Source organism: Dendrobates tinctorius, unplaced genomic scaffold (genome assembly GCF_039654945.1).
Source record: "Dendrobates tinctorius isolate UK_male_01 unplaced genomic scaffold, ASM3965494v1 ptg000241l, whole genome shotgun sequence".
NCBI lineage: Eukaryota > Metazoa > Chordata > Amphibia > Anura > Dendrobatidae > Dendrobates > Dendrobates tinctorius.
In genome coordinates, this window is record NW_027361908.1 from 5,265,385 (window position 1) to 5,291,574 (window position 26,190).

At 45.3% G+C, this 26,190-nt stretch overlaps 1 protein-coding gene across 3 annotated transcripts in view; it reads right to left on the minus strand.

Annotated features, from left to right (window-relative positions):
* Window positions 1–26,190, minus strand: part of CDK17 (cyclin dependent kinase 17) — a 273,841-nt gene that overhangs the window by 71,918 nt on the left and 175,733 nt on the right. For all 3 annotated transcript variants that reach the window (XM_073556929.1, XM_073556930.1, XM_073556931.1), the window contains one exon: window positions 5,566–5,699. In XM_073556929.1, the coding sequence (XP_073413030.1) occupies window positions 5,566–5,699 (134 nt within the window). The remainder of the gene's footprint in view (window positions 1–5,565; window positions 5,700–26,190) is intronic.

Sequence of the window (26,190 nt, forward strand, 5' to 3'; positions counted from 1 at the left end):
TGGAGGACATCCTCAGTGGTTGCTTGGCTCCCTTGTACCCACTGTAGCACTGACCGCCGTAGTTTACAGGCCCATTCAACGTGTGTATCTGTTACCTGTTTTATAAGTCCGCAGAACTTTTGGCAGTATGCCTCTGGTGTCAGCGCATACTGGGCCAAGATCACTTCTTTGACCCGCTCATAGTCCATACAGTTCTCATCAGGTACCGCGAGACAGGCGTCCGCTGCCCGGCCTGTCAGCTTGCTGGCCAGAACCTGAACCCAATTCTCCGGCTTCACTTGATGAAGGGCTCACTGCCGCTCAAAGTCCTGCAGAAAGCCATAAATGTCTTCCTCTGCCTCCCCCAACTGTCGGAAGGCATTATAATGGATTTTTTTGTGGCTTACTGCTGACGGTACCTAGGCAGAGGCCAGAGCTCCCCCTGCTCGCTGACTCTCCTCTCTCCGCTCTGCCAGCTCCATCTTGGCTAGCTCCATCTTGGCTAGCTCCATCTTGGCTAGCTCCATCTTGGCTAGCTCCATCTTGGCTAGCTCTACTTTGGTCCGCTCTGCCATCTCCATCTTGGCTAGCTCTATCCTGGTCCGCTCTGCCATAATTTCCTTCAGATCAGTACTCACATCAGCCATCACCTCTCGTACGATCTACTGCAGGGTTTGGTCCATAGAACGCCAGTCTGCTCTTTACCTCCCTCTGGAATTCAGTCTCTTCCAAGTTCACATTGGGGGGCGCTGCACTGTCGTATTCCATGATGGCTGCTATCAAATCAGCTTTTGTTTTGTTGCTGGCGATGAATCCTCAAGCTTCTACCAGGTCTTTTAATGTATTCCTCTAACTTCTGGTAGTTGTTTTCCATTCAGTCCTTTACGCCTATATAAGGGGTATCATATCCCGCCGCTGCCACCAGTGTAATGGGGTCTTCTGTGCTGTAATACCTCTTACATTACCACCCCGTTTCTCAGGAGGTTCACTCTGCTTTTCCACACTTCTGAATGAAGGACACTGGTTTGAAAGGCTTTGTAACATGGGAACATATAAGAGATCACTGCTACTCCATGTATTTCCAGTGTGACAACATTTTACTCACCGGTCTCAGAATATATATACATACAGAGGGCAGGACAATTAATGTGTGTCGGGCCAGTAGATAACAGGCTCCAATTAAGACGCCAGACGTACATTACAATAGCCGTGAGATTTACAAAGGTGGGGGGAGGTCAGAAGTGGGATATCTTGTTTACCTCTGCCCAGGCGGTCGCAGCCGGTCGGTTGCTGCATTAAGGGCATACATCTCCTATTCGGTGTGCTGGGAGGTTCTGTAACAGTAATGTAATTTGATATTATTCGCTATTTGATTAATAATCTTTATGCCTTGAGACATTTATGCTGATATTACTGCTCTTAAGAGGGTTTTACACATAGCGATATCGCTAATAATATCGCTAAAGCATCACCGATTTGGTGACGCAACAGCGATATCACTATGTGTGATACTTACCTCCGACCGGCTCCCCCGCTGTCCATCGCTGATCGCGCAGCTCCATTTCTCGTCGGGCGATTCCTGCTGTGGCGACGAGCGACGCAGACAGGAGGACGTCAGGATCGCCGCATCTGAAAGGTAAGTATTGTCTGCTGTATCACTGCTGCATCGCTGTGAGATCTTCCTGTGTGGAAGCTCACTAGCGATCATTTAGCGATGCACCAGCGATCCTGACCGGGTCATATCGCTGGTCGGGATCGCTGGTGCATCGCTAAATGTAAAGGGGCCTTTAGCCTACAGCAGTTTAGTATATAGGCAGCACCTATTTTAGATGTTCTTTTCAATAAAAATGTCGTCGTCATACTTGTATTCCCTGTTCACACTGCTAAATAACTCCATAGGCCAATCATTTTCCATACCAGCATAACTTCAAATATATGTTCGGAGGTTGTCAAGGGACACGTGTTTTTCTCTTTACGATGTGATACATTTTGAGCCATCTTCATTTATGTCGGACTTTTAGCTGCTGTTTTTCCCTCACCATATTACCGTACTTGTTTTTGCCTTGTTTATGTATAATAAAATTTAATATTTTTGTTAAAACACTTTATGTTGGATTTTATGCTAAGCTTTATAATTAAGAACGTCTGTTTATTAAGTTTGGATTAGTTATTTATAAATGTTTATTTTGGTCGACTCCCTGAGATAAGGAGACTGCTGAAAACTCTTCCTGAAAGGATATTAGTGGAGTCTGAAATATACCCAGTGGCAATTATGAAGATTGCAAGATCACAAATTTATTTTTTTGTTTTTAATAGAGCGTTTGGCTGTCAGTCACGGGGGTGGCACTGGCACAGTGTCCGGCAAAGCTCTGTGTATAGAGCAGCAGTTGTGCCCCCTCCTCCCTTCAAACCCTGACAAACAGCAGGTTCAGCATTAGAGACTGATGTCAGTTAGTCTATAGAGAGCGGTGACTGAAATCGCGCCAGTGCCACCCCTACGGCTATGTTTACACGTTGCATTTTTTATGCATTTTTTTTTTTTAAGACCAAAACTGCTCTCTTAGCAGTAAATGAAACAAATCCAAAGTGGAAAAAAGAGCCGGGCTGAATAAACCGCGCTGACCAGAAAAAAATGCACCTTCGGCAGTCCATATAATAAAAAACTTCTTTAATAAGCCTACGCGTTTCGTGGCAAAACCAGCCACTTCATCAGGGCATAAAATGCCCTGATGAAGTGGCTGGTTTTGCCACGAAACGCGTAGGCTTATTAACCCCTTCACCCCCAAGGGTGGTTTGCACGTTCATGACCGGGCCAATTTTTACAATTCTGACCACTGTACCTTTATGAGGTCATAACTCTGGAACGCTTCTATGGATCCCGGTGATTCTGACATTGTTTTCTCGTGACATATTGTACTTCATGTTAGTGGTAAAATTTCATTCAAATAACTTGCGTTTATTTGTGAAAAAAACGGAAATTTGGCAAAAATTTTGAAAATTTCGCAATTTTCCAACTTTGAATTTTTATGCCCTTAAATCACAGAGATACGGCACACAAAAAACTTGATAACTAACATTTCCCATATGTTTACTTTACATGAGCACAATTTTGGAACCAAAATTTTTTTTTGTTAGGAAGTTATAAGGGTTAAAAGTTGACCAGCGATTTCTCATTTTTACAACACCATTTTATTTTTAGGACCACATCACATTTGAAGCCACTTTGAGGGGTCTATATGATAGAAAATACCCAAAAGTGACACCATTCTAAAAACTGCACCCCTTAAGGTGCTCAAAACCACATTCCAGAAGTTTATTAACCCTTTAGGTGCGTCACAGGAATTTTTTTGAATATTTAAAAAAAAAAAAATGAACATCTAACTTTTTTTCACAAAAAAAATAATTCAGGTTCAATTTTTTTTATTTTACCAAGGGTAACAGGAGAAATTGGACTGCAAAAGTTATTGTGCAATTTGTCCTGAGTACGCTGATACCTGATTTGTGGGGGGGGAACGACTGTTTTGGCGCATGGCAGAGCTCAGAATGGAAGGAGCGCCGTTTGACTTTTTCAATGCAAAATTGGCTGGAATTCAGATCGGACGCCATGTCACGTTTGGAGAGTCCCTGATGTACCTAAACAGTGGAAACCCCCTACAAGTGACCCCATTTTGGAAACTAGACCCCCCCCCCAAGGAACTTATCTAGATATGTGGTGAGAACTTTGAACCCACAAGGGCTTTACAGAAGTTTATAACGTACAGCGGTACAATTAAAAAAAATCATATTTCTTCCACAAAAATGATCTTTTCACCCCAATTTTTATTTTCCCAAGGGTAACAGGACCCTAAAAGTTATTGTGCAATTTGTCCTGAGTATGCTGATACCCCACATGTGGGGGTAAACCACTATTTGGGCGCATGGCAGAGCTCGGAAGGGAAGCAGCGCCATTTGACGTTTTTGGCTGGAATTGAGATCGGACATCATGTCGCGATTGGAAAACCCCTGATGTACCAAAACAGTGGAAACCCCCCACAAATGACACCATTTTGGAAACTAGACCCCCTAAGGAACTTATCTAGATGTGTGGTGAGAACTTTGAACCCCCAAGGGCTTCACAGAAGTTTATAACAAAGCCGTACAATTAAAAAAATCATATTTTTTCCACAAAAATGATCTTTTCACCCTCAATTCTTATTTTTCCAAGGGTAAAAGCACCCTAAAAGTTATTGTGCAATTTGTCCTGAGTACGCTGATACCCCACATGTGGGGGTAAACCACTATTTGGGCGCATGGCAGAGCTCGGAAGGGAAGCAGCGCCATTTGACATTTTCGGCTGGAATTGAGATCGGACACCATGTCGCGATTGGAAAACCCCTGATGTACCTAAACAGTGGAAACCCCCCACAAATGACACCATTTTGTAAACTAGACCCCCTGATCGCGGTAGACGTACTATCCCGTCCATGGGCATAGGGGCCCGGGTCCCATGGATGGGATAGTACGTCGGATGTCAGGAAGGGGTTAAAGAAGTTTTTTATTATATGGACTGCCGAAGGTGCGTTTTTTTCCGGTCAGCGCGGTTTATTCAGCCCGGCTCTTTTTTCCACTTTGGATTTGCTTCATTTACTACCAGCGGGATACCAGCGACGACCGGACCTTTATGAGTGATTCCCAGTTTGTTGTGACTCACACAACTTCAGCAGGTGAGTCTAACTGATTGGGCTTGCTTGCTATTGTTGTTCTTCAAGACGATACAACCTATGTGCGCTTTCCATTTTTGTTTTCTCTTAGCAGTAAGAAACTTGCTGCAAAATAGGAGGCTTTGCTTAGTTTTTCTTGTGTTTTTTTTCATGGCACATTTGTCTCTTGTGCATGCTGATAAAGTTTAGCACAAAAAAAAAAAAAATCTGATTCTTACTCAGGTTTTGGAACAAAAAAATGCAGCAAAACCTGATACCTGAGTTTTTGCAGCATTTTTTTTTTTGCACTACCCATTGCTTTCAATGGGTGAAAAACGCTGAAAACATGCTGAAAGTAGTGACATGCTCCATTCTGCAAAACCCAAGGTTTTGTACAAAATACTGCGTGCAAAAAAGCAAGTTTTGTGCATGAGATTTATGAAATCTCAATCTTTGCAGGCAGTATAAAATGCAGCTAAAATTTGCATAAAAAATGCATCAAAAACGGAACATGTGAACAGAACCTATGACTGGCAGCCCAATGCTGCTGGGAAAAATGAAGTTTGTTTGCTTCAGGCGGCGGGGCTCCCAGTGTCAGCATGCTATTAACCTTCAGATTAACCCCATATCTGCAGGTTAATAGCATTATTTTAAATGACAGGTTCCCCTCCAGTAATCGGCATCATAGGACCCTTGAAAAGAACATGTGTAGGGTGTTGATGAATGACCGCAGTTGCCAGAATGGTACTTTGACTGTGCGGAGGAGCCTGCATCCCAATATAGCAAAAGAAAACAAGTTCATGTGCAGGAAGCCAAAAGATCACGGAGCTCAATGTCTAGATAGAATAAAACTGAGCGTTAGACAACAAACAGTACCGTCTACCATTTGTGGACCATAATATATTACCTCCATTGAGATTCGCCTGTGGATTCTGTTCCTGAGGCAGACACCTGTGGGGGACTGGACTTCATCTGAGGAGGTCCCAGATGCTTGGTCACTTTCACCATCTGATCCCATTTTTAGATTTTCGTGTACAATGTCTGTAGGAAAAAAAATTAAAAAAATTAAAAATGTGAGCAAACACCAACTTTGGAGTACGCCATACAATATGGTTGTGTTATAAGACCAAGGCATCTGTTGCGAGGTAATATTTTAAAAATGGCAAAAGACAATACAGTACATAGAGAAATTTGACTTCTGGGAGCAAAAAAAATAACAGTACAAGGTAAAATGTGTTGGAAAGAAAACCAAAGCAGTAAAACACGAAACAGTACACATCACATTTGAAGCATCTGGGCTGTAGACATATAGAAATAGATTGTTAGGGAGACCAGTGTGCTCTTGAACAAGACCTACATGCCTGAATGTTTAGCATGGGATTAGCTATTAATGCAGAAAACCCCATCTCACCACACAAGTATGGGATCAAGTAGTTAAAGGGATCTCCAGTGCTATACAAGGAAAACGTAATGGAACTAAACTAACTGGTCCAGTAGGTAAACATAAGTTGTTGGCAGGGATGGACAAAGTATTGGTGCAACGTGGGTAGCTGCACAGGGCCCCAAGAGGTAAGAAAACTCCATTCACCCCCAAAGCAAGCGGATGAAAAGGGACCATAAATTGCTCTTGCACAGGGTCTCCCTTCTGTCCGTGTCCACTCCAGGTTCTTGGGGCTTTTATTTCTTCAGCCATTCTGGTATAATTAAGGTTAATTTTAATGTAGAGGACAACACTCTAAATGGAAGTAATTATCAAATAGTGTCCAAATTTTAAGTTACTGGCACTTCAGAGCAACATCATATACATATACTTAAGCTAACATTAATTAGGCCGAATGAAGAACCATAGAGTATAAACCACCATGGTTACTTACCGGTAGCCGTTTTTTCCGGAACCCATGACAGCACCACCTGAGAGAGGGATCCGCCCCACCAGGACAGGAACCTACTGAGACATAAGGGGCGGCACCTCTCCCCCGCTTCAGTTGGGTTACAGAGCATTGAGAGGACTTCCCGGTTAGTTACATGTTTAATCCAACACCACAACACTCAAAAACACCCTACTAATTGTGCACACCTATACAGTGAAAAAGGGGGGGAATGTACGGGTGCTGTCATGGGTTCCGGAAAAACTGGCTACCGGTAAGTAACCATGGTGGTTTTCCCTTCACCCATGACAGCACCACCTGAGAGATTTTTGGAGACTTCGAAACACCTTAGGGAGGGACCACCGCTTGCTGCACCCTTCTACCAAAGGTTAAGTCAGCAGAGGAGGATAGATTTAATCTATAGTGCTTAAAGAAGGTTGAAGGTGAGGCCCAGGTAGCGGCCTTACAAATCTGTTCGATTGATACCTCTGCCTTTTCAGCCCAGGAGGTCGCCACGGCTCTGGTGGAATGAGCCTTGATGCCGTCAGGAATCGGGATACCACTAGCTGAATAGGCTACACTAATGACTTCCCTAATCCATCTAGCAATAGTCCCTTTTGAAACCCCATAGCCTTTCCTGGCACCCTGAAAAGCTACGAATAGGGACTGTGACCTCCTCCACTGGCTAGTGGCAGATATATATTCTACGAGAGCTCTTTTAACATCCAGACTATGGAATTTTTCCTCCCCCAGATTTTTTGGATTTTCGCAAAAGGATGGAAGGACAATTTCCTGACCCCGATGGAAATCTGATACTACCTTGGGCAGATAACTGGGGTCTGTTCTTAACACTACCCTATCCTGAAAGACTTGCGTATAAGGAGGATTTACTGAGAGAGCCTGTAAGTCGCTTATCCTGCGGGCTGATGTGAGGGCTACTAACAGGATCGTTTTTAGGGTCAAAAACTTTAGGGGTAGCTGATGTAATGGCTCATACGGATCTTTTGTAAGGGCTTCTAACACCAGGTTTAAATCCCAGGGGGCTATTCTGGGTATTGGAATAGGCCTAGCTCTATGGCAGGATTTAATAAATCTGGCTATCCACCTATCTGATGCCAGTTTGCAATAGTAGAGCGCCTCTAGTGCCGACACCTGAACCTTAAGTGTGTTTACTGCTAACCCCATCTGCAACCCAGATTGTAAGAACTCTAGGATGGCACTAATCAGGGGTTCTTTTCCTAGCGGCTTACCCAAGAACTGTAGGAACTTATCCCATGTTCTGCCGTAGATGTTAGTAGTCACCGGTTTCCTGCTTTTTAGCAGAGTGGCCACCAGCCCAGGGGAGAACCCCCTATCCATTAAAAGCGACCTTTCAAATTCCACGCCGTCAGATGGAATCCTTTGACCTGAGCGTGCAATATTGGACCCTGAGCTAGTAGGTCCGGGATTTCTGGCAGAACCCATGGATCGGAGAGGGACATCTTCCATAGCAGAGCGAACCAGGGCCTTTTTGGCCAAAATGGAGCTATTAGAATCACCCTGGCTTGATCGTTCCTGATTTTTCTTACCACAGTTGGGATCAGAGCTACTGGGGGGAACGCGTAAGCCAGTCTGAAGTTCCACTGGATGTGCAACGAGTCCACTGCCCATGGATTTTCCCTCGGGTTTAGAGAGCAGAACCTTTGTTTGCCTGTTGTGCTTGTTTGCAAAGAGGTCTATCACCGGTTCCCCCCAAAGCTGAATTATCTTTTGAAAAATGGACCGGTTTAGCGCCCATTCTCCTTGCCTCAGGGTATTGCGACTCACGAAATCTGCCTCTATGTTTTCTGCCCCTTTTATGTGTAGGGCTGTCACGGAGTGTAGGTGTTCCTCTGCACTGCTCAGAATGTCTGTTGCTGCTTCCATTAAGGAGTGTGATATTGTCCCTCCTTGGTGGTTGATGTATGCCACTGCTACCTTGTTGTCTGACATGATGCGTACATCTCGACCCTGGAGTAGCGGAATGAAGTGGCTTAGGGCCTTGCCCACTGCCCACAGTTCTCTCAGGTTGGAGGATGCCTTCCTTTCTTGAGGTGTCCAGGAACCCTGACCTATGAGGCCCCTTAGGTGTGCCCCCCACCCCGAGGAGCTTGCATCTGTTAAAATTATATCTGTCGCCTGTCTGTCCCATGGTATTCCTAAGGTCAGATTTGTCTCGTTCAACCACCAGTTGAGAGAGTCTCTGGTTTTTAAGGAAAGCTCCAGCTTTCCTTCCAAACGCCCTCTTAGCGATCTTTGTGCTCTTAGTATCTCCCCCTGGAGTTGCCGGGTGTGAAACTGAGCCCACCTGACCGCCGGAATACAGGATGTTAGGGTACCTAGTAGGGACATTGCTTTTCTTAATGTCATACATGGTTGGTTTCGGCCCACCAAGGCCAGATTTTGCACCTTCTCTATCTTGGACTCTGGGAGCAGACACTCTTGCCTTTCTGAGTCCAGTATAAATCCTAGGAAGGTCTGTTTCTTTAGGGGTTGTAATTTTGATTTTTTGAAATTGACTATCCACCCCAACTCTTGCAAGGTGTTGATCACCTGAGTCAACTGTGCTGTACAGTGGTCCTCTGAACTGCCCACTATAAGAAAATCGTCCAGGTATGGTATTATGCCCGTATCGTGAATCCGGAGAAAGGCTGTCACTTCCGCTATGACCTTGGTGAAGACCCTCGGGGCTATGGATATGCCAAACGGAAGAGCCCTGAACTGAAAGTGCCTTAGTGTGCCCTGAATATAAAGCGCTACCCTCAGGTATTTCTGGTAATCTGGATGGATAGGGATGTGATAATACGCATCCTTTAAATCGACTACAGCCATGAAGCAATCTTGATGTTGCAGCTTCACTGCCGTAGTTACTGATTCCATCTAGAAGGTCGGGTTCCTTATCCATAGATTGAGGCGTCTGAGATTTATGATTGTCCTGAACGACTGATCCGGTTTTTTTATTAGAAAAAGGGGTGAATAAAACCCCTTTCCTTCCTGTAAGCGTGGCACCTCGGACAGTACCCGCTTGTCTATCAGGCTCAGGATTTCTGTTTCTAAGGCCAGTTGTTCTTCGGTCATCTTCCTGATAGGTGTGATGATGACCACGGGTTTTGGCTGACGAATAAAGGGGATTTTCAGGCCTTCCTTTAGGATGCTCAGAATCCAGGAGATCTTTTCCCAGGCCTGGAAAAAGAGTGCCAATCTCCCTCCTACTGGAATACTGGCGTCATTGTGGTGACTTTTTTGAGGTGGAGGTGCCTCCACCAAACATAAACCCTGATTCTTTCTTCCTTTTATCCTCCCATCTTCTTCTGTCAGCGGGAGGACGCCCTCTATTGAATCTCCCCCTCCGAAAGGGCTGTCTCCTCTGATCCATAGGGAATCTGGGGAAGCCTTTTTTCTTATCGCCTGCTTTCTCCAGAATATCGTCCAAGTTCTTGCCGAACAGGAATCGACCATCGCAGGGGAGAGAGCACAATTTGGCCTTGGACTGAAGGTCACCCGGACAGCCCTTAAGCCATAATGCGCGTCTAGCAGCATTTGATAGTGACGCTGCTCTGGCTGTCAATCGCATAGAGTCCGCCGAGGTATCTGCCAAAAAAGCCGCTGCCCCGTGCAAGAGATACATGTCTGATAAGATCTTCTCTCTTGGGACCCTTGACGCCAGCTTCTCTTCTAACTGCTGCAGCCAGATCATGAGGGAGCGTGCCGTGCAGGTGCCCGCTATCGCCGGCTTTAGACCTCCTGCTGTCGCTTCCCATGCGTGCCTCAAATATGAGTCCGCTTTTTTGTCCAGCGGGTCTCTAAGAACCCCTGCGTCTTCCAAGGGCAGGGCCGACCTTTTGGAAGACCTGGACACCGCTGCATCTATTTTTGGGACTTTGTCCCATACCTCCGTATCCTTGTATTCAAAGGCGTATCGTCTCTTAGAGGCGGATGGAAGGGCCCCCGATTTTTCAGGCTTTTTCCACTCTCTCAATAAGCGCCTGAATTTTCGCGTTTACTGGAAAGGTTCGTTTTTTCCTCTCCTGAAGCCCCCCAAACATGACGTCCTCTAGGGTTTTAGCCGCCCTTTCTTCCTGTAGGCCCATTGTGGTTCTAATGGCCTTTAGGAGGGCATCTGTATCTTCTACAGGGAAACATGGCTTACCCCGTGTCACTATCTGAGGAGTCTGAGGAGGATGATTTTTCCGCCTGAGATGATACTGACGCGGAATCTGAGGGGGAACTAGGGAAATCCTTCCTGCTTTTTTTTCCCTTTTTTCAATAAGGACTTAATTGAGCCTTCCATTTCTGACCTGAGGGCAGATATTAGATTGGCTGCGAAACTAGGCGCTTCCTCCGCCATAGTCCGCTGAATGCACGAAGCACAGAGATTTTTTTGCCAGTCTCTTGCTAGGGGAGATTTACATATAGCACAATCCCTATTGTTCTTCTTGCTTCCCGCTTTTCTGGGCCTTTCCTACAGGGTGAAGCATACAATAGAAAACCCCTATTAATATACTGCTAACATTCACGAAGATCACTCACCACCCGTAATCAAGGGTACCGGACTTGGAGGCTGCGTCGGAGCACCTGACCCGCGCTCTTTGGACCTTGAGGAGTGCCCCGACCTGCGGCTGGGGCGACTGCTGCTTGAATGGCTTCCATGCTTTCTGCCAGAGGGCTGTGAGGGAGGCAGGGACGCTGAACGTTCCTGCTCGGACACCATTTTGCACCGCCGATCTACAGCTGTCTTCCTCCTTTTAAATTGCATGCCTCCGCCTGGTGAGCGTCTTTCTCCCCTCCCCCCTGCGACCGCCGGCCCAGCGCTTCAGAAAGCCGGCCAGCGTTGCACCCGGCGCCATTACACCGTCGCCTTCTGCTGACGTCAGCCGGCGCACCCAGCATTCCAAGCGCCGCTGACGTCAGCGGCCGGAAGACGCCAGCGTCTCTCCCCTACCACGGAGATCGAGATGTGGCGTGCGCGAGGGGAGGGCGGCGCGGTGGGGGCTTCCCGGAGCCACCGGGATCCCATCCACGCCCGCACGAACCCGGAGCCCCAGGGACTGCGCTTCCAGGACCCGACGGCCGGGGCTACAGGTATGCTACCTGTTCTTCCCGCGCCGGGACGGGCCTGAGTCTTTATCTTTCTCTTCGCCCATGACAGGCACCGCCACAGTGGGATTCCTTCCAGGACAGGAACCCAACTGAAGCGGGGGAGAGGTGCCGCCCCTTATGTCTCAGTAGGTTCCTGTCCTGGCGGGGCGGATCCCTCTCAGGTGGTGCTGTCATGGGTGAAGGGAAAATAATCAATCTTTATTATAAACAATATTAAAGTAAGTGCCCAGCAGGGGAGACACACCTTTTTTAATATATGCCCAAAGCTCAATATATATCACATAGTTAATGTCTCAAAAATATAACCATTTTAGGTATCTATATAGCTATTACATTTGAGATACGGTAGTTTTCCTACTTATATAGATACCTAAAATGGGTTATATGTTTAAGACATTAACTATTTGTCATATATTGATTGGGCATATACTGTATTAAAAAAAAATCTTCATTTTTTTCCTAATAGCAGTTCTATACTTGTTGAAGTCATGGAGGTAGAGGTGCTTAGGAAGACAGTAAAGCTATATTCACATGTTGGATTTGTAGTGACCAGTCCAGAGTGTCTGTCCCTTTAAGTAATACTGAATTGTGAGTAGCTTCTGTACACTACTGCTCTAACTGGCCCTCTACATTATTTGTGAGCTGTAATTCTCCATTTCTAGTCACCCTCATTTTAGATGCAATGCATTTCTCGTTTGCGGTGTTCTGTCGCCATCTAATTGTGAAAGTGTACAATGACTGAATTATTGTTTTGTAAGGATCTGAGATGTGAATTCGGTCTCCTATTGGCCAGCTCCTAGTCACATGGTCATTAGGAGGAGCTGTTTTTCCAGGCAAGTCTAGAATGTTCTTTAGTCTTAGGGATGCCTTCAGGGAGAGCAGAACACATGTGGAGGAGGTTTTTAACCTCAAGATCTCCTGCAGGCGTAAAAGCCTAAGTTCCCTCTAACCTGTAAAGACATCATTCTATTTCTGACAGGATTCACCACATCTAAAGTATTGCTGACAGGATTGACCACATCTAAAGTATTGCTGACAGGATTGACCACAGTTTCTACATTCACCTATAAGTACTTGTGCACGTGCCGTGACACACTGTGGAGGTAACCCCAAGTACAAGTCTGTAACCTCTAATTGCTGCGTCTACCTCCCTCTGTAAAATACCAAGACACTGTCCAGTGCTCTTAAAGCTCCAGACCCCAATCACATCTCAGCATCTAAGTGTGAACTATAATTGTCGTGGACTACCCATGAGAGACTGTTCCTTATTTGTTTCAAGTTATAATTCCCATTCCTGCTGAAGTAAAAGCAACTGTTATCCCCGAGACCGGCGTGTGTCATGATTCCTTCGGCTGCGGACACCGTGTGGTGATGGATAGCAGGGAACGTTCGGCCTGGTCATTACACTTTTTTTGCTGCTTTTTTATGCAACCAGTATGACAGTTGACATATAGGGAGTTTTCCACTTTTAGAAAAGTGGACACCAAGAATTTCCTGTAATGTAAAATAAAATCAGATAGCACTCACTCGCCCCAGGAATAAGTGCTGGCTTTCCACTGCTGCATTGGTCTCAGCGTTTTGGCTGTAGCAGTGAAGTCACGTTGATTAGCTAAAAGTCACCACTGCAGACAATGTCTGAGCTCAGCAATTCATACTGACTATATTGAACGAACTTATGAGCTCAATGATTGGCTGCAGTAGTGACGTGACCTGTTGCTGTAACGACACCGCTACAGCCAAACACGGGGCCAGAGAAGACAGAGACCTGGTGGCTGGTGCAGAACCTGGGAAAGATGAATACTATTTGAATTTGATATTTTACATAAAACATGTTAGCGAACCACCTTTCTCAAAGTGGAAAACTTACATTGGCTCCACCTCCATGACTCCAACAAACTCACCTGCATACAGCACCTGACATTTTCAAAGTTAGAAAGATTGACCCCTTTCCATGATGGCCAACTTTCATTTTTGCGTGTTAGTTTTTTTCTCTCACATTCTTCAAAGAATTAACTTTTTTTTTTTGGTCAATATTTCCACGATGGATGGTTTTGCCGGGCCATGTTATATTTTTGAATGACATCATTCATTTTACAGTATAATGTAATGCAAAATCTTAAAAAATGCATCTCTGCAATAATATTTTGGGTATCATTTTCAGAGGGCTGATTAGGTGGTAAATATGATCTTGCAACAAAATCATTAAGATACCAAAACTAATAGTTTTTGGGGATATACATACATCTTTATTTTTTGCTGTTGGAGCTGTGCGATTTCTCTATTCCTTTAAGGCTGCAATCTCGGTCTAACCATGAGGCACAGAGTGGTGACCAAGTGATGAAACTATTCAATTCACTCCCTTTTGCTGAGGGAGTTTAAAAAAAAAAACTAGATTGTTATTTCCTGAAGGAAATACATGGTGCTTGAACAGCGCTGCCAGCTTTACAGCAGTGTATCAGGTGTCGACTGTAAGAAAGTAAAGTTAGAATATAAATGTTGTGTATAGCCACTTTGGCCACTTGGTAGCCACTTTGGCACCTCGGTAGCCACTTTGGCCACTTGGTAGCCACTTTGGCCACTTGGTAGCCACTTTGGCCACTTGGTAGCCACTTTGGCCACTTGGTAGCCACTTTGGCACCTCTGTAGCCACTTTGGCACATTCGGCACCTCAGTAGCCTCTTTGGCCACTTGGTAGCCACTTTGGCACATTCGGCACCTCTGTAGCCACTTTGGCCACTTGGTAGCCACTTTGGCCACTTGGTAGCCACTTTGGCACCTCTGTAGCCACTTTGGCACCTCTAGCCACTTTGGCACCTCAGTAGGCACTTTGGCACATTCGGCACCTCGTTAGCCTCTTTGGCCACTTGGTAGCCACTTTGGCACATTCGGCCCCTCAGTAGCCACTTTGGCACCTCGGTAGCCACTTGGTAGCCAGTTTGGCACATTCGGCACCTCAGTAGCCACTTTGGCGACTTGGTAGCCACTTTAGCCATGTTGACAGATGCTGCCACTTTGCCTCAGGGGCCAATTTGGTGCTCCAGGGCCCTCAGGGGCCACTTTGGCACACTGGGCTTCTAAAGTCACCTTGGTGTCCGACTGCAGTGATGGCAAACCTTGGCACTCCAGCTGTTGGAGAACTACAACTCCCAGCATGCCTCAACTGCTGCAGGTTGCAAGGGCATGCTGGGAGTTGTAGTTTTACAACAGCTGGAGTGCCAAGGTTAGCCATCACTGGGTGGGGCTTTTTAGAAGCCATTGGCGTGCTGCGCCTTTAAGACCTTGAATCAGCGATATGTCAGCTTCTATTAGCTAATATAGGTCATGTGTGTTAGCTGCATTTGCATAGCTGCCATCTTTGTAAGGTCACTGCACCTGTGCTGTGGCTTCAATCCATGTCAGTTGGGGGTCATGGAAAGGTCGCCATTAATTCATATGGGAACATTTTTGCTAAAAATGCGATTTTTAAAAAAAATACAAAAAACTACAAAATCGGATCGACTCCAAAAATACATAGCACACCTGTCCCAACCGAGGGCTTCGAAACGCCGCCTAAATGGGGTCTCTGCGCCGAGCGGTTCGGGCCACATTAATTGCAGAAAACGCGGAGAAGCAGAAGAATAATAAACTAGATGTGTATTTCCTGAAGGAAGTACAGATAGTGCTTTGAAATGGTGCCCGGGCTGCCCCTTTAAGAGAGACTTGCCTGCTGCCCCTGCAAGACTTTCAACTCAGGATCCGTTTTAACTGTGGGTGACTCTCTGGGGCCACTTTGGCAGGTGGGGCCCCTCAGCCTCCGATTTGGAGGCCGGAGTGGCTCAGCCTCCGATTTGGAGGCCGGGGTCAATCAGCCTCCGATTTGGCGCGCCGGCCCTTTAAGACTCATTTTGGTGCGCCGGCCCTTTAAAAGCCAGTTTAGCGCACTGGGCTTCTAAATCCACTTTGGCGCACATTCTCTCTCAGGGGCATGCGTCATGTGATGAAGCTAGATTTGCATTTGTGCTTTGGGTTTCGCTTTAAGAGCTGATATTATCTGGCAGAAACTGTGTCCTGGTGGGGTCATGTAAAGTTCGTAGGCGTTGGCATAGTAACTGGGTCTGCCTGCACATATTCAATGAGCTTAACTGCCGCAAGTGGTCCTCAAATTTGAATCGCCTCACGACTGTCTCTTGTATTCCTATGGCAAAATTTTCCCATTGAAATGCATTGAGACAATGCAATCCAATGACGGGAAAAAAAAAATTTTAAAACGCAAATTGCGCAAAAACTACAAATCCGATTGACACGAAAAATACTTAGCACACCACTCGTGGACGCTGGCTTCGAAACGACGCCTCAACGGAGTCTGTGCGTGTAGCGGTTCGGGCCACATTAATTGCGGAAATCAGCTGAATAATAATAAGAACTAGATATGTATTTCCTGAAGGAAGTACAGATAGTGCTTTGAAATGGTGCCCGGGCTGCCCCTTTAAGAGAGACTTGCCTGCTGCCCCTGCAAGACTTTCAACTCAGGATCCGTTTTAACTGCGAGTGCCTCTCAGGGGCCACTTTGGCCGCTGGGTCCGATTTGGTGGGCGGGGCCACGCTGGGTCCGATTTGGTGGGCGGGGCCACGCTGGGTCCGATTTGGTGGGCGGGGCCACGCTGGGTCCGATTTGGTGGGCGGGGCCACGCTGGGTCCGATTTGGTGGGCGGGGCCACGCTGGGTCCGATTTGGAGGCTAGGGTGGCTCAGCCTCCGATTTGGAGCCTGGGGCCACTCAGCTTTCGATTTGGCGCGCCGGCCCTTTAAGGCTCATTTCGGTGCGCTGGCCCTTTAAAAATCACTTTGGCGCGTTGGCCCTTTAAGAGCCAGTTTGGCTCACTGGGCTTGTAAATCCACTTTGGCGCACATTCTCTCTCAGGGGCATGCGTCATGTGATGAAGCTAGATTTGCATTTGTGCTGTGGGTTTCGCTTTAAGAGCTGATATTATCTGGCAGAAACTGTGTCCTGGGGGGGGTCATGTGAAGTTCGTAGGCGTTGGCATAGTAACTGGGTCTGCCTGCGCTTATCAATGAGCTTAACTGCCATTTGAATAGCCTCAGGGCATGTTTTCCCTGTGGCAACATTTTCCCTTTGAAATGCATTGAGGAAAATGTTTTTTCAAATGCAAATTACGCAAAAAATACAAATCCGATCGACACGAACATTTCTTAGCACACCACTCGTGCACGCTGGCTTCAAAACGACACCTCAACGGAGTCTGTGCGTGTAGCGGTTCGGGACGCATTAATTGCGGAAAATCAACTGAATAATAAGAAGCAGAAGAAGAAGAATAAGTTAGCAGCATTCTGCTTACAAGATAGTGCTTTCTTCAAAGCACTATAAATATATGAATTCGGATTACAATATGTTGCTTATACCTAGAGGGTCAAGCACCATAATAAATCTATATAAATATCTATATTAACTGATGAGGAGAGTGCTTTCGTTTTTGCCTCTTTTCTTCAAAATTGCAAAAAAAAAAAAAAAAAGTGCAATTCCACAAATGTTTTTTGGGTTTATTTACCATGTTCCCTAAACACTAAAAAACTGACCTGCCAATATGATTCCCTAGGTCAGTACAAGAACGTATTTTCCATGAGCCATGATCTGGGGTCGGGTGAGGGTTTATTTTTTGTACCCCAAGCTGACTTTTTTTTTATTGAAACCATTTTGGGGTAAATATGAAGTTTTGATCGGCCATTATGGCATCTTATTGCACTGTTGTGGCGGCCAAAAAAATTATTCTGGAGTTTTGATTTTATTCCGCTTGTTATGCAGTTTACCGATCTGATTAATTCACTTTTTATTTTGATAAATTTTGACATTTCTGTACACAGTGATTAGAGACGGGCGAACCCGTACAGTAAAGTTCGGCGTCCGTACCGAACACCTACTGTTCAGGCATTAACACTAAACACAGACTGGAAGTCCGTGTTACTGTTCGGGTTCGGCTGCCCAAACACCAGATGTCTGTCACGCTGTCATGTGCACGGCAGCACAGCAAACACTGCTTCTGATCGGCGGTGAAATGATCCCCGCCGGTCAGATAGCCGCGGTTCCCACGCTGTCAAACTTTACCTCCGGTCACTGGTGTCAGCTGATGGGACTACTGATCCCATCATCCGACATCTGCTGCCATAATTACAGTGAGAGCATACGAAGCTGATGGTTGTATTCATTAGTCACTCCTGCTCTGTAAATAATTTAAAAAAAAAAGCGGCGTGGGCTCCCACCTGTTTTTGATAACCAGCCAAACTCATAGCTGGGGGCTGCACCCCTCAGCTGTCAGATTCAGCAAGGCTAGTTATGAAGAACAGATGGGTCCCCACGCTTTTTTTTTTTTTTAATTATTTAAGCAAATAGTTTATAAAAAAAAAAAAACACATGAGGTCTCCCCATTTTTAACAACCAGCCTTTTTAAAGCAGACAGCTGGAGGATGGTATTCTCAGGCTGGTAAGGGGCCATGGATATTGCCCACCCAACCTAAAAATAGCAGCCCGCTATTGTTAGATGCGCCTATTCTGGCGCTTTGCCCGACTCTTTCCACTTGCCCTGTAGCGGTGGCAAGTGAGGTGACAGTTGGGGCGTTGATGTCACCTTTGTATTGTCAAGTGAAAATCAAGCCAACGGCTTAGTAATGGAGAGGCGTCAATAAGACCTATCAAAAACTAATCATATAGTTGTATGGTAAATACACAGCCAGAATAAAGCCTTTAATTGAAAGAATGACACAGACTCCTTTAATAATGTTAATTAAACCATACTTACAACCTCGCCTAATTCCACTGAAGTCCTCAATCTCCTGTAATAAAACTAAAATAATAAAAAATTTATCATACCTGTCCATCGTTCTGTCCCACGCCGTAATCCATGTCTGGGGGCTAAACAGTTTTCAACCTGGACGGTGCCACGATGCGACCGTCCAGGCTGAGACCCACTGATGAATGAGCTGATGTGAGTGCAGCCTCAGGCTGGCGGTGACATCATCGAGGCTTCTGCAGGTCACTAAGGCTGCGTTCTCAGCCGGGCTGAACTGTAGTGACCTCGATGATATCACTGCTAGCGCTGTGAGAAAAACTCACAGCAAACACTGGATGTTCGGGCCCCCCATGCTAGTGAATGGGGTCCGGGTACTGTTCCGGTACCCAAACTTTTTGTAACTGATCAGTCAAACCCAAACATCCAGGTGTCCGTTTATCTCCAACAGTGATACCAAATATGTGTATTTAAAAAAAAAAAAAAAAAAAAAAAAATTACGGTAAGCAGAAGGGGGACGATTTGCACGTGTTTTTTTTTTCGTTTTTTTTTTTTACTGACCTCATTATTCTCCTTAGGAGACTTGTGGCTACAATCAACCAATCGCCTATACTACAGATAGCTGGGCTTCAGCCCTTCTATGTGTAGAAAAAAAATGACAATCTCCTATGAATGCCAGCCATGAGCTGGCGTACATAGAAGACTCACAATGGCCTGCACTTGTGCAGACCCCTAACTGCTATGACAACCCATCGACGCCCTGCGCTCACGTGACAGGGGCACCTTTGGGCGAGATTAGTGAGGCACTTCCGGTTGGTGTTAAAAGCCGCTGTCAGTAATTGACAGCTGTATTACACGATTAGCAGCTGCGGGTTGATCTCAGATCCACCCATGGCTGTTAGAGGCTCATGACAGCTGATAAGATCAGCTGACATGTGCGGGTAAAGATGTGGGCTCAGTTCAGGATTCCACATCAAAGGCAGAGACATCACCTTTGACAAACCCAAAATATCAAATTTTTTTAAATGACCTGCACGGGGGGGGGGAACACGAGATATTTGGTGCATGAAAGCAATGGCTTACAAACCATTCATTCAAATACTGCTGTCAGTGATCGATATCTGAAATGGAAAGGTTAATCAGATGCAATCGGCAATAGCTACTACATAGCCACCATCTCCCCTCCCATACAAAAGGTGGGCTCCGTTCCTGAAGCAGTTCAATACACCCACACTCGACATGAGCTGTACAGAAATATAGATTTATAGGCTTCATAGCCAACCAACAAATACATGCATGGGCTAGCAAAATCCCTCTGCAATGATGTTCATATGTGCAAACATGGCAATAAGGAAAGGTTATTTAATGTAAAGCTTCTAGTTGTCCCTATATAAAAAAGAATAGGTATTGGGGGCAACTCTGCGCTGTGTTTCTTAGATAAACATTCACTTTGTACAACAGGCGAAAGACGACCATAATTCATCTCGCTGTATAAATGATTCTTCTGTCAGTAATGGCATTCCAATTTTTTGCAATTACAGCACTGAGGCATCCCATTGAGCACTTGTTTTATATAATGATTGCTGTTGTATGCACCAAACATTCTGCTTGTGTTAGCAAAAGCCTTTTCATAAATTTGCTAAATTAGTTTGGACAAAAGGAGAATACACAAGACAAGTGCCTCTTGTTTTAGAAAAATAATGAAGTAATGATATGGATGTCAAAGCTATAAAACAAGCCACAGCCAATCCCTTCTAAATCAAAGAGCAAAAACATACAGGGCAAACTACAGACCCCAAAATCAATGAATTAGGAGCTCATTTCTGATGTGCAGTTACACCTTAAGGATATGTTCCCATGATGCCACTGTCCCGCTGGCAGTTTTTACTTGGAGGAACAGTTACATTCTGCAGCAGAGCAGGGAGACTTCGATCCATGCTCTGCCACCCGGCTGCTACGGGGCCCCTGAGCAGGCGGGGTGGGCCCTATGCAAGCAGTGGGCCCCCAGCCCGTCATGCAGGTTCAACTGTATTGGCTGTAGTGCGATACAGCTGACCGTATTGGAGAGGAGCGTTGCGCTCCCTCTTTCATCATCCACCTTGTCAGCGTCTGACGCCCCTGACGCAGACAGTGACAGCGGGCGTGATGATGTCACTACTCGGCGCCCACTCTCTGGAGATGTGCGGGAGCTCGGATCAGAGGAGGAAGAGGTGATAATTGAATTTATTTTTTTATGGAGGGGCATTATACTATAGAAGCCTAAGGGGGGTGCATTACATTAGAGTCTGAATATTGGGAGGCTGCATTATACTATTTAGCCTGCCTAAGAGGAGTGCATTATACTATATAAAATGTGCTTAAGGGGGCCTGCATTATACTGTTTAGCATGCCTATGGAGGCCTGCATTATATTATATAAAATCTGCCTATGGGGAGTGCATTAAACTATATAGAGTCTACCTATGGGGAGTGCATTATACTATATGAAGGCCTTTGGGGAGTGCATTACATATACTATATTGAGGACTATCTGGTGCATTATACTATATGGAAGCTATCTAGGGGGCCATCATACAGTGTGGAGGTTACAGTGACGGGCCATCATACAGTGTTGGAGTCATGAAACAGATTGGGGGATACTAAGAGGTCAGTATATATACAGTGAGGGGGCATTATACTGTGTATAAGAAAGCATCATACTGTGTGTAGGGGAGCTGTACAGAGGGAGACTCTGGACATTATTAAATGTAAACTGGGCAGTTATTGTTACAGGGGCACTCTGATTAATGTGACTGTCAAAGGGGCACACAGAGAGCATTATTACTTTCTAGGGGACAAAATGTGGGCACTGTTTTCCAGGGCACTTGCACCTAGCATTACTATACTCTAGAGGGCTGATTTAGAATTTAGAGGGCACAGAGAACCACACAACAGGTGCAGTAATAGAGACACATACGGCAGCAGCGGCTCAGCATTGGGGTATCAGCAGGATGAGGAGTTTGTGCAGGTTGGGAATAGTCCCATTGAGGACAGTGCTGAAAATAGGAGACGTGAAATGTGTCTTTGTTGTGATCTCTGCAGCAGAGTCCTGGCTGGAAGAAGTTGTCATGTCGGTCTGGGCCAGATGGAAAAGGCAGGAAAAGCAAACGATTCCATCAGAAGAAAGTCAGCGGTAAGTAATTATCTGTAACTGTGCTGTAATCGCATATGTTCCGTAGGACTGGTATCTACCACTGACTATATGGCGGTAATCTCCACGTTAGTCTTTATATAGAGACTAGCTGAAGAGCTGCCGGGCATAGTAACTAACTACAGTTAGTTATAACAAATAATGAAAAATAAATATATATATATATATATATATATATATATATATATATATATATATATATATATACACACACACACACACTTTGGCAAAACTAATGTGCATTTAGTCCTGCCAATAAAGCTTCCCTGAATCTTGAATCATAGGTAGATAGATATAGATAGATAGATAGATAGGTATATATATATAATCTATCTATCTCCATCTATCTCTCTAATATCTATATCTATCTATTGTGGTGTAATGACCACTGTGTCCACTAGGGGGCGCTGTGTGGATGTCCCAAGAGAACGGATGAGTGGCAGAATCCTGAAGGATAGTTATGTATCTCAAAGTGGGTGGCTTTGAGATGGAGACTTGTGTATGTGTGTTCAGCAATATCATGGCTGAGGTGTTGTTTCTAAGTATAAGGGAGAAGTCTTCAGGTAACTAGAGAGATGGGCGGGTTCTGGTTACCTACAAACCCACCCAGGGGTGTGTCTGAAAACGTCTATAGTAAAAGACTTTGTAAGTGTGTGAAGGACCTGTGATGAGGTCATAGCCATGTGATCCAGTGGGCGTGGCTACGGACCATATAAAGTGGCCAGGGTAGGTCACAAGGTGTGAATGCTGGGACCTGATTGGTCCAGTTTGGAAGGTCCTGTGAGAAGGATCTCCTGGCTAACAGCCTATGGAGCGGCTGTGTGAGCATTGGCGATGTGTGCCTGAGAGCTCCCTGGAGGGATCTAACGTATGCGATGGTGAAGCCGCATAAGGAACCCTGACGGGTGAGATAATGATGAGGCTGAATAGCCTATATAATGGACGCTTTGCTGATATGAACTTTGTGGTGCTTCCTTTGGTTTATGCTGAATAATAAACCTCACGGACTGATATGGTTTTATGGAAAACCCGTACCGGATGTGATTTATTTGCTGCCAAGCGAGTGTCCCCCAACCTTGAATGACAGCGCCACCTCACACCATCTATATCTATCTATAAATAAAGCTGAGTGTAGAGCACGGTGCACGGTGCAAGCCACTCATAAGCATTAAGAATCAAAAGGCTAGACTGGACTTTGCTAAAAAACATCTAAAAAAGCCAGCACAGTTCTGGAAGAACATTCTTTGGACAGATGAAATCAAGATCAACCTCTACCAGTATGATGGAAAGAGAAAAGTATGGCGAAGGCGTGGTACAGCTCATGATCCAAAGCATACCACATCATCTGTAAAACACGGCAGAGGCAGTGTGATGGCTTGGGCATGCATGTCTGTCAGTGGCACTGGGTCACTAGTGTTTATTGATGTGACAGGACAGAAGCAGCCGAATGATTTTTGAGGTATTCAGAGCCATACTGTGTGCTCAGATACAGCCAAATGCAGCCTAACTAACTGTCCATCTGTAGTATGAAACGACCAATGACCCAAAAAATAAAGCCAAAGCAACACAGGAGTTTATTAAAGCAAAGAAGTGGAATATTCTTGAATGGCCAAGTCAGTCACCTGATCTCAACCGAATTGAGCATGCATTTCACTTGTTAAAGACTAAACTTCAGAAAGAAAGGCCCACAAACAAACAGCAACTGAAAACCACCGCAGTGAAGGCCTGGAAGCATTAAAAAGGAGGAAACAGCGTCTGGTGATGTCCATGAGTTCAAGACTTCAGGCAGTCATTGCCAACAAAGGGTTTTCAACCAAGTACTAGAAATTAAATAATTGTAAATAAAATGTTCATCTGTTAAATTACTTTTGGTCCCTTTAAAAAACAGGGTGGCGCATGTTAAGGAGCTGAAACTCCTAAACCCTTCATCCAGTTTTAATGTGGATACCCTCAAATGAAAGCTGAAAGTCTGAACTTCAACTGCATCTGAATTGTTTTCTTTAAAATTCATTGTGGTAATGTATAGAAACAAAATTAGAAAAATGTTGTCTCTGTCCAAATATATATGGGCATAACTATGTGGGAAAAGGTCGAAAAGTTCTAGGGGGCCGAATAGTTTCGCAAAGCACTAACTGTGTGGCTAAAATCATAGTAACATTAACCAATACAATTAAAGGGGTTGTCTGGGCAAAAAGAAAACGTTGCAGGTGGCTTGAAGCTGTAACAAAATAAATCAAGGGATACTCCTTTTACCCACCCAGACCTAGCACAGGCCACCCTGAAGTCAGCAGTGACACAGGAAGAGACATCACTGTTACACCAGCAGTAGGACCACTGAGACCAGTGTTTGGTTGCAGGGGTCAGATGACTTGAGTAGCACGTCATTAGAGGTTTTCTTTAATCTTAGATCAAAATCCAGTAGTACAAGGCGTAATCATCAAGTGCCCTTAGACACATGCTAAGCTAGATATGTGCAAAAAAAAAAAAAAAAAAATATCAAAATGAAGAGTTTCGATTAAAGTTATCACCTATGAACAGAATTGCAGAGTTAGGGTACTGTTACACATAGCAATGCACCAGCGATCCCGACAACGATATGGATCGCTGGTGCATCGCTAAGTGGTCGCTAGTGAGCTGCCACACAGGCAGATCTCACCAGAGACATTGCAGGGGTCGCTACTTACCTGTCAGACGAGGCGATCCTGACGTCCTCCCGCCCGCGTCCATGCGTCGCTCGTCGTCACAGCAGGAAGCGCCGCAGGAAGCTGACGACGAGAAATGATCCAGGACCTTCTCGCGCGACCAGCGATAACCAGCGGAGGAGCCGGTCGGAGGTAAGTATCACATGTAGCGATATCGCTAGCAATATCGCTGCTACGTCACAAATTCGGTGACTTTACAGCGTGATTGCTAGCGATATCGCAGTGTGTAACGGGGGCTTTATGAATGATCACCGAGACTACCAAGGATAACTATACGTATAGAAGGTGCTGATGCCCCTCATTAATCCTCACTGCAGTAGAAGTAATCGTGGGCTCAATTTTTTTTTGTAGTACACCCCTTTAGGTGGGGGGATACAATGATTTACAATTTAGATGTAATGAAGAAATAATCATGGACATTTGGTGCCCCATTCAACTAAAAGATATACGGTATTACAGAGAAATCAAAGCTGCACCAACAAGACCAAATGTTGTCAAACATAAGAAAAAAAATAACTAAAAGAAATACCACAAACAGAGAGCGCTGGCATTATATATGCAGAGGCAGGGAAATCAGAAGGTAAAGGAGGAGATGGCGCACACCACAATATCCTATAAACACTCCAAACAGTCTGGCATTCATAAGCCTACAATGAAACATTCAGTGATTTGTATCAGATGATGCCAACCAGCTCTGCATCCAGATCCTCACATAAAAACACAGGGAATTCAGGAGATGTTATTCCCCAAGTACATCTCTGATAAATGTCAGCTCGCCAAAACAATCCGCACTAGATGGAGCATTGAGAAATCTACGGGAATGGGGACAATAATGCCTAGCCGTTATACGGTAACGTGGTCAGGCGTCTTCGTAGTCCTCCGGTCTACTCACTAAGGCTGGTTTCAGACTTGTGGTTTTTTTGCACTGCTTTTGCAAAAAAATGCATGCGTTTTTTCCCCTATACTTTAACATGGGTGCGCATATGTATGCGCACGTACGCGTTTGTATGCGCGTGTTTTTTTGCAGTGTGCACTCGGGCGCACAAAATGCATCCTGTTGCATTTTTTGTGCGTCTGACTTGCCCCCAAAAAACGCATGCGCAAGCAATGCGGTTTTTTTTTACAGCAAAACACCCATTAAAGTCTATGGGTGCGCATACGTGCGCATTGTAATGCGCAAAAAAAAAGCATGCTTTTTTTAAAAAAATGCACCAAAACCCGCAAAAAAAACGCACACAAACGCATGATGCGCTTTTTTCATGCGTTTGTGTGCGCAAAAAACGCGTAAAAAAACGCAAGTGTGAAAGTAGCCTAACAGGTATAGGTATGACTTTCTAGAAACATATACTGGCATTAAGAGACATTCACTTTTGAAAAGCGTTTTATAGAGGACTTCTATACCAAGTCTGTAATGCAGCCCACACCTACATTCACATTTCCTAGTACAACATCTCTGTTAAAGGGAATCTGTCACCCCATTTTTCGCCTACCAGCTGCCGGCATACCCATCAGGGGCTTATCTACAGCATTCTGTAATTCTGTAGATAAGACCCCGATGTAACCTGAAAGATCAGAAAGATGAGTTATATTATACTCACCCAGGGGCGGTCCGGTTTTGGTCCAATGGGTGTTGCGGTCCAGCGCCTCCCATCTTCTAACAGTGAAGTCGTCTTCTTTGCTAACTGTTGCGACTCCTGCGCAGGCGCACTGCTCTGACCTGTTTAGGGCAGAGCAGCAGGCGCCGGACTCTGCTCTGCCCTCAACAGGGCAGAGCAGTACGCCTAAGCAGGAGCCGCGACAGGCAGCAAAGAAGACGTCACCGTTAGAAGATGGGAGGCACCGGACCGCGACACCCATCGGACCAAAACCGTACCGCC